The sequence below is a fragment of the Euprymna scolopes genome, chromosome 31 (assembly GCF_053919585.1).
Source record: "Euprymna scolopes isolate OS-2025 chromosome 31, ASM5391958v1, whole genome shotgun sequence".
NCBI classification, from domain to species: Eukaryota; Metazoa; Mollusca; class Cephalopoda; order Sepiida; family Sepiolidae; genus Euprymna; species Euprymna scolopes.
The window spans coordinates 86,369,483-86,379,482 of record NC_136512.1 but is presented as its reverse complement, the minus strand read 5'-3'; the positions used below and the strand labels follow the sequence as shown (position 1 = coordinate 86,379,482).

Sequence of the window (10,000 nt, the reverse complement as noted above, 5' to 3'; positions counted from 1 at the left end):
AGAACAAATCTTTCTGGGAGTTTGTATATTAGATCCATTGTTCTTTCTGGTTGTCGCAAAGTCAGTTCTCTTTATCGCTCCAAACAGTTTCTTACACCTTGGGCTATTCTCTCTCTCCATCTATTGGACCATGTATGGAGTATTGTTGCCATACTCCATGATGACATGGAGTTTGACAACAATACTGGTGCTGGTGAACCTCCATCCAAAAGCAGACATTGGATATTTCCTTCCATGGACTCATCAGAAACCCCAAAAGTTATCAAATAGAAAAAAACAAAGATGTAATATGCAAAATTCAAGAAGAACCAAACAAACTCACATTGGTACATAATTATTGGGCAGCAATCTTGTCTTGAGAAGAAAAGACTATTGTATCAACTTTAATTCTATAAGATTCATTTTTGCTTACAGGTTACAAATATCTATAAAAATATTTTAAATTGTCTATACAAATCTATCAGATCATATGCTACATTCAATGAACTGTGAAATGATATTGTCGTGTATTTACAAGAAACTTATAGTTTTCTCGCACATCCAAAGGAAATTCATCTTTGAAAGCACAAGACAAAAACTATCAATTTCCGACACTGACCATCAAAGAGCGACACGGAACTCTGAAATGTTCTCCAGGCAACACGTGCTTATCTAGAAATGTAAAAGAGATGAAGAGATGGCGATGATGATGATGATGATCACAGTGATGATTATTACTACCATTCGTCTTTTTTCTTCTAATCGTCACCAGGTGTCACCATCTGGCGCTACGGCAAACGACTATGCGAGACACGAAAAACTCACCTTTGACAATTTATGCATGTCTATTAAATCCGGACGATGTCTATGGATGAGCGCACAGAAGGCCAACCCATCTTTAAAGCTGCAGAGAACAAAGAAACGTACAGTGCATGCGAAGAATACAACAGAAAACAAGTGGTTAGCATTCCCAGAACAACAAAAACAACAGAACTGGGCGTTTGAGATGAGGAATTCATATTATTTGAATTATTCAGACTACTGTTCTCATCCTTAGCACTATTTGCACAAAATAGCATCTCTTTAATGGGAAGTCGGATTTACTATTTACGACAATAAAATGTATTTTAATAACAATTATATTTTTATCAGTATTTTCTTTGTTTTGGAAAATTAATGTTTTAAGATCTTGATTTAATTTTCGGCTTTCTTTTTTTTTTTTAATATTTTAGAAATAATATCTCTTAATATCTTGTTTGATATTTTTTTCATTTTTAGTTTTAACCAAAACCTAAATCTGAAACCTCAGAAATATGGAGTTAGCGATTTCTCGACATCAAACACACTTGAAGTCAGAGGTTACATTGGTTGAAACATTGTGAAAATAACACTCAAGATGAGAACAGTGTCCCAAGCAATCCAAATAAGATGAATAAAAATAGAAGTTGGGATAGAGGACCCGCTTTCATGTTGGGAAGGGAGCAATGCAGTAGCTGTGGTAGTAATAGTAAATGCCAAATGAATCAAAAATTTCATCAAAGCAAGATTTTCGCAGATTACAAAAGGTTCTTGTCAATTTCCAATATTTTTTTTTTACACAGAATTATAATCCGTTTCATTTTCATCCAGACCCCCCATCATGTGTCATGCATTTATCCAGGATAATATGAAAATATCATATTCCGAAAATCACAAATTGAACAAGTAGTTTAAAAAAAAAAAAAATCAAATGTCATGAGTATCCAAGGAACGATGACTTCCTTTACCAATTTTCTTCTTTTTTTTTTGGGGGGGGGGTGTAAATCAATTCAAATTTGCAAGGTTTATTTCGTAATGCCTATGAATTTGCATTAATCACTTAAAAATTTTCTTATTTTAAAATAGAACTACTTGATTAATTTACATGATTTTTGGAATATGATATTTTCATTTTGTCATGGGTGTGTACATTATATAGATTTTCATTTGTTTTTTAACATAAGGAAATGCTGAACAAAAGCCATTTTGGACATAACGTACATAAGTTTTAGGTGAAAGTCTTCTGGAAGTTGATGCTTTAATTTTAAGTTGTTTTCCCTGTATTCAAAGTGGCTCAAATAATATATAAAAAGTGTGCATGTTATATATATATATATATATATATATAGATAAAACACAATGTTTTTGAAATCCAATCTGGCTTCGCAAGACGTTTTTCCAACATGTTTTTAATTCAATCATTTGGGGGAAGGGCCTATAAATACTACAATAAATATTTTTTGTTTTTTCTTTTGCTTTTTTTTTTTAAATTTGTGTTTTTGAAGCTGTTTCCTTTTATCTTCTCATTAATAATGGGACGATTCCACTTTATAAATCTTTAAAAGATCTTACAAAGTTATTTATTCCCGATTGGCGAAAAAAACACATGTAAAATGTGCAGATATTTTCTCAAACGTAAAAACGCAATCGTGAGGGAGTGATCTATAGATTTTAGCTTTACTGATCATTTAAAATCAATAAATAATTATTAATTTAACATCACTACCAACAGTGGAAGATTTAGTTTTTAACAAAATCAGATTAAAAAAGACAAAGGAATCGTTTTTAACATCGGAAAATAGACACACATTTTTTTGATTCCTGATTTAGATTAATCGTCCCAATATTATTCCATATAAAAACTTTTCACTATTCAACAAAACACGTGTAAGATTTACTTCATAAAAAAGAATAAAACTTACAAGTGTGAATTCAATACACCAAATTTTGTAATGATATATATATATATATATATATATATGCACGCCAGTGGAACTCTCTGCCGCTTGCCTGTTTCCCACCTGACTACAACTCGGACGTCTTCAAGTCCAACATAAACAAACGCCTGACAAACCGCCCCCTCAAGTAAGACACTCTATCAAAACCCCCAATACTAATGATTACTACAATACTATCTCATTGATTACTGTACACGCAATAACCCTTATCCCTGAGTGGCCTTTGGGCCTTGATAAGTGGTGACCTCCATATATATAAAAAAAAATATATATATACATACACAAGCATAAATATAACATTTACTTTCATCTTTTTGAAGGACAGGCATGTTATTATTCTGGACTAAATGATTCTAACTTTAACAGCATGGGAATATGACCATTAGACATTTTGCAACCTGTGAGAATCTTACTTTGTTGTCATGACAGATAGAGAGCGTTTATGTGAGTGAGCAAAGTTCAGCAGAGGATAAGAGAGAGGCAGCAGGAGGGAGTGGTGTGACACAAGGTTGATTTATACGCAGATCAGAGAAGGGAAGGGGGAAGGAGAGGTTTCCATCCTTCAGTCCTCTGTTGAAATAAAAATGCAAAACAATGGGGGGGGGATGAGAGTGGGTGAGGAGGGGGGGGGCTTTGGTTATTATAACCTTAGTTTTAAATCAAGAAAAAAAAAAAAAAAAAAAAACAGACAAGAAATATGTAAATAAAAAGAGTTTTAAAATAAAATAAGAAAAAGGTTATAAAAAGTGAACCAGTAAGACAACATTAAAAACAAAGATAACAGCGGGTGACAAGAAAAAAAAAAATGGCTGTGGAAGATGAACAACAAGAACCAGAAAAACCCCAAGTGTTATTGATTGGTGAGAGATTTACCCGAGTCAGTTTGTAATAATCCAGTAGTTCTGGACGATGTCTGTGGATCAGAGCACAGAATGCCAGACCATCTTTCCAGCTGTAAACGGATCAGGGCAAATGTTGGTTAATAATAACAAAATTACATTTTACAATTTTTACAATAGCAAACACTTAATTAAAGCAATAATATATATATATATATATATATATATATATATATATATAGTACAAGATTTTGTTGAAATTCAAAGACTTACATTTTTCTTTTACATAACTTGTTTATTTCATCTTGGATCTCTTCGTTACAGACGTTTCGTTAATGGGACGACAATTCTATGATTTTATGTTTTCATAGAAATTCTCCTCCCATCAACTCGTCAGATGCGATTTCCATCCGATATTATCAACAAAAAGTTAATTTGTACATGATAAACCTGTGTGTGTGTGTGTGTGGAAGAGTATAAGAAGGCGATAGCATTGCAGAAAACTGGGTGTTAACATGATATGACATATGGACAAAAATGGACCAACGAAAGAGGGTCTTGTAGAGTTTTTTAATTTTTATTTTCATATATCCATTTATTTTCCAGATCAATCACAAATACAAATCAGTAAAAGAGACTTACTGTTTGAGATAATCGGGATGGTAGCAGTCTTTGAAATTTTCAAAAATATCTTTTTCAGAAAGAAACGGACTAAAAGTGATTAAAAAAAAAAAAGAAATGGAAGACTCTACAGACCCTCTTTCATTTGTCCATATGTTACAATTTAACACATGATTGCTATAACATTCTTATACTCTTCCAGATTTATTTACCAGCAATGCTTCAAGCAAACTACCGTTCCTTCTTTAAAACACACACACACTTTGATATTATATCAGCTCACTGGGAACAAACGCTCATTTTTATGCTCATTAAAAAACATAAAAATGGTTTACTATATGTGCAGATGTATAAAAATATCAGTAAAGGGCCAAAACAATTGTACGCCTGTATAGCTAATAAAGCTGAAACTTTTTTTTTTTTTTTTTTAATGAGCATAATAAACGTGTCTGTTCCCATTGAATATAAAAGTGTTTATAGCTCTAGTATTGAACTATTGAGAGAGAGAGGAGAAAAGGCTGGGAAAAAAGTCACGAACTGATTCTAATATTTTAAAAACTTGAAAAAAAAAAAAAAAAAAAAAAAAATATTCAGGTTTTTCCTTTTTTTTTTTTTTTAAAACTGATAAATTATATTTAAATCATCCCAACTCCTATTCGCACCTGGTTTCTTACTTTCGCAATGTTTTGTCAGATATAACTAGTGCAACCTTCAGGTGCATCTATTTGAATTTGAAAATCATTATCTCAAACTCTAAAATCTCAACAAAATTTCAAACTAAACTCATTGATCAACCTACAGAGGTAGATCGTCCTCATTTTGTCAGTTATGACAAGGTCAAAATGTTTAAAAAGTACAATTTTAGGAGTTGAAAGGATTTTTCTTTGAATTTTTTTATTTTTAGACAAAAATTGCTAATTTGTAATCATATTATTTAAACCATTCGTTACTTAGTTCTAATTTTCGCAATGTTTTGTCAAATAGTGCAACCTTCATGTACACCTTTTCAACCTTGAGAATCTTTATCTCAAACTCAAAAACCTTGACAGAATTTTGAACTGAACTAATTCACAGAAGTAGATTGTTCTCATTCCATCAGCTATGACAGGGTCGAAGTGTTTATAAAAACGCATGTCATTCTTAGTTGTTTATGGCAAACGTGACGAACAGACAGTAGATATGACCTTGTTTTGTGTCTGCCATAAAAGAGTTTGTCTTTGCCTTGCATATAGTTAAGAAATTAAGTAAATGCTAAAATCATAGGTTACTAGTGAGTATTGAACTCACAACTTAAGAAACAGAAACATTATTGTAGTGCAATAAGAAATCCCCCCCCTCAAAAAAATAATGTGGCTCACATTCATGCAATGTTATCCAACATTTTCTTCTTTCCACTTCTTTGTTTTGTTTATTATTACAATTAAACAGACTTCAAACAAAAGAAAAATAAATTTTAAAACTTCACTACACGAAGAAAGAATTATTATATTATTATTCGAAATTATTCTGTGACTTTTGGCCCATCATAGACTTGCTGGGGGGGGGGGAGTTCATATATTCAATAAGAGAACAAAAAAAAAATATGGTGGGGGAGTTCATATATTCAATAAGAGAACAAAAAAAAAAAAAAAGAAATTCAAATCTTTAGTTTTGTAGCATTTAAAAAAATATTGAGCTTTTACCAAATTACCTTGATGGATGTTGACGGACAGAAAATGAAATTACAATAATCATGTAGTGTAGTTAACTGAGAAATCAAAAAAAAAAAAAAAGTTTACCAAACATGATATAATTTAATTTTCTAAAAATCTGTATGGTTTTAAAGTTCTGAAACTGTTTACTTTTTTTTTTTTTTTTTAAATTTTATCAATACCTATCTTTCAGATTGAGTAAAAATCAAGCCCAACCCCCCATCAAGAGATTCACTAATCTTGCATATTACAGTTTGCACATCAGCTGTAGATCTAGCAGAATGGTAACCATATTGCAGGTCACCGAGTAGGTTGTTTTTTTTTTTTTTTGCCGAGGTGGTTGACCACTTTATCACATATTCCAGGCACTTATTCATGACGCACAGGAAACCGATTGGTCTGTACTGAGAGGCAGATGACCAAGCTCCAGAATTTTTAAATATAGAGCATACTGCTGAAGTTTTTTTTTTTTTTTTTTTTTTAAATAATCTTGTCGATACCTATCTTTCATATTCAGTAAACATCAAACATGGTTGTTGATGCATTTTGTTCAGCCTTGAGATCTTATAGTTAACTAGCAGGGATATCCGACACTGCCTAGGACAAAAGTGTAACATACTCCTATCAAAATGTTTACCTTTGTCTCTTTCCCTCTCCCATCCAGCTCATTCCTCTCTTTGGACAATTACACACAAATATCCATTATATAGATTTATCAAAGAATCAGTCGGCATAAGGAAAGTGACATCATGGAGAGAAAAAAAATTAAGAGTTACTTCCCCTTTAGTATGAAACTATAAAAGTAACCCCCCAATTTCAAATAATAAATGTTTTTGTAAATTTCAGATATTGTTCAGAGCAACTCTTAAAGAATCTAATTGCCATTAAAAAAATTTTTTTTTTTTCATTATAATAGTTTTGGACTTTTAGCTAGACAGGCATACACACAACTGTCTTTTATAAAACGGACAATCGAGAAAAAAAATTACAACTACTAACTTTCATTCAATGCATTATTTTTTTTTTTTTTCGCCTTGTACACTTAATTTTCTGAAACAATTTTTTTTACTTATTTTTCAAAAAAAAAAAAAAAAAATTGTAATATCTCAAAGCTTTTAGATTCCTGTGATCAGCCATTTTGTTTATAGTGTGATGATAAGCTACATGAACATTAAAAATAAATTCTGAAATAAACAGTTTTAGCACATTAAAAGTATACAAGTTGGTAGATAATTTCTATTACGTTTAAGTTTTTTGGGGAAGGGGGGGCTTCTCAGTTAACTATATTGCAGGATTACTGAAACTGAATATAAATCTGTAGAGGACTAGGATATATATATATCCTAACCCCGTTACAAAAGAAAATAATGAAACGAATGGGATGAAGGAAACAAAAACTCAATTGCTGGATAAAATAAATGTGTCGTTTATTTCCTGTTGAAAAATGAATGTTTTAGGTGTAACATGTGTTCATGTCTGCGCGGGTGTCACCATCGTTTGTTGCGGGACTGGTGGTATAGAAAGAAAAGGAAACGCGTGTTCATCTCGCGTTCGGGTCACTATCGTTTGTTCGCGCGTGGAAAAAGGAGTGAGTAATGTAGTGGAACGAGAAATGGCCGTCCGGCATGTAGAAAGAGAAAGAGAGAGAGGGTTGACATCAGTTAAGCTGCATGCCATGTTAGCAGTCAGCTACGCGAAGTTGTTCTCAGGCACGAGTTGTAGAAGTCTGGTTGATGTACCAAAGCAAAAGGGGGAAAAAGAGTGAGAAAGTCAATCCAGTTCATGGAGAGAGAAAGTGTATAAAGTGTATGTACTATTTGTTAGCTTTTTGCCCCACATAGTAGCAGGTGGCATGAGGCGCGCGGGTGCGCGCCTGCTGAAACGGAGGCCGCTGGTCTGTAGACCACTCAGCTCGGAAGGAGAGTTGGAAAAGGAGGAAGCAGCTTATTACTCTTGCTTTTATAGTTGTTTCCGGTGGTCTTTTGCGCATGTGTGGATTTCCTTCAAAGGGAAAGTAACGTAGCCCATGTGTGCGTACATGTGTGTACGTTAGCGTGTGTGTATACGCGTGAATGTGAGTGTATGTACGCGAACGTGAATATATGTACGTGTGTGTACGTATGTATATGACAAGAAATATGGCTTGAGATTTGAACGCGTGTTTTTGTGTGAGACTAGAAAAGGCTCGCGCAAATCAAACAGACCAGTCTCAAAACTCAATGAAAATCTTGTCCCTGGCATTCGTGTCAATTCTAAACTTTAAAAATAAGAACGTAAAGTTTATGTTGTTTTTTATATAAATAAAACGGCACAGAAAAAGTTGGGAGCTCAAAAGTTTTTTTTGAACGCAGACAAAACCATAACGGCAGAAAAGTACTGTCAACAAATGAATGAAATGTATCAGAAACTTCGACAACAACACCCAGCATTAGTCAACAGAAAAGGACCAATTCTCTTCCACAACAATGCTTGACTGCACATTACCAAAGCAGTTGAACAAATTGGGTTATGAAACTGTGCCTCATCCACCATACTCTCCAGACCTAATGACTACCACTTTTGCAAGCATCTCGACAACTGTTAAGTTTGTGCTTTTCATACAAATAAGACGGCACAGAAAAGTTGAGAAAAGTGTGAACGGACGAACGATTTGAGGGCAATTTTACCCCTATATCCAGAGTTATCCAGGAAAATCCTTTCTGGCAAAAATTTACTTTCACCATGACTAGTGTTTGTGCAAAATTCCCCCAAAAATTATGTGGTTATTGAGAAAAGTACGAACAGACAAACGAGAATGAATTACTAGGGGCAAATACTCCTTTGTTGAGCAAAAACATCTTGATTTGAAAATATATATATATATATATATATATATATATATATATAAAGCTGAGTGTGTGTCTGGTCACGAATAGGCTCCTATATGGCTGACTATTTTAAAAAACTGATAACATATCATGATAGATGTATTGAGACACAGGAATTGGTATGTTTGATCTGACAGAACAGTGGTTCATTAAAATTGTGGAGTCTGCGTTCGCGCCTCGTCCACAAAGTATGGAAATAAAAAATTTAAAAATTAAAAAAAAAAAAAAAGTTTACAAGTGTTTTTCAAATAGATGTACATAAGAATAGTTTGATAAGTATGTTTTAACTTAAATAGGGATGGTATAATAAAATTGTGGGGTCTGCATTCGTGCCTGACCTCCATAGAATGGAAATATGTCACAAAGTTTAACAAGGTTTTTTAATATAGATCCACAAAATATTGTGATAAGTGTTTTAGTGTGAACAGGTATGGTATAATAAATTATGGATTTTATCTATTTTATTTTTACTTTCATCATATTTTGCTTTGGTGTTGATACCTCCAAATTCAACCCAAATTTACAACCCTTCCTTTTCATAACCTATCATACTTTCATAAATCAGAGTCCATTTTCTGTAGGCTGTTTTTGAACCCAGTCAACGACGGGTACTTTTGCTAGTATATATATGGAAGCATAAATTCTTTTTTTAATTTGTTATCAGTTTTTTGTTATTCAAAAAAATATTTATTCACAAAACTTTTCCTAAAAAAGAGTATTTTTTTTAATTTGAGTTTTCTTAAATTTTTTATAAAAATATCCAATAATTATTCATGGCTTTTTTGTAAAAAAAGAAAAAATAATAATTGTTTTTATTTTTCAATTAATTTTTTTTTTCATTGAATTATCTTTGTAATAACATATTTTAATTGAAAAAAATTGGCCAGCATATGCACTTAAAAAAAAAAAGAAACTTTTGTTCGACAACTTCCAGAGGTTTAAATGAGCTGCCTGGAAAATCCAGACGATAGCACAGTCCTTATTCTTCATAACTGCCAAATGTCTGCCAACTAAGCCTATTTTTACAAAGTTAGGTATTTTTTTTTGTATGTACAAAATTCACTCCTAAACTAATTGATTGGTATTGATCAATTTTTGGAACACAGCTGCTACACGTAATGTGTCTAAATGTGGACTATATTTAGTTTAATTTAGTCTTATACAGATGTATAGAACAGTACCTATACTGCATAAATACCAAACATTTTATCTTTTTAATGCGTTTTACCATCGCAACAATTTAAGTG

At 32.4% G+C, this 10,000-nt stretch overlaps 1 protein-coding gene across 9 annotated transcripts in view; it reads right to left on the bottom strand.

Moving 5' to 3' along the window:
• Positions 1–10,000, bottom strand: part of LOC145255836 (alpha-actinin, sarcomeric-like) — a 260,402-nt gene that overhangs the window by 80,006 nt on the left and 170,396 nt on the right. For 6 of the 9 annotated variants that reach the window (XM_080114560.1, XM_080114561.1, XM_080114558.1 and 3 more), the window contains one exon: positions 3,609–3,687. In XM_080114560.1, the coding sequence (XP_079970686.1) occupies positions 3,609–3,687 (79 nt within the window). Of the gene's footprint in view, positions 1–804; positions 884–3,608; positions 3,688–10,000 lie in introns of all 9 variants that reach the window. The other 3 variants (XM_080114566.1, XM_080114565.1, XM_080114563.1) reach the window with 1 other exon arrangement.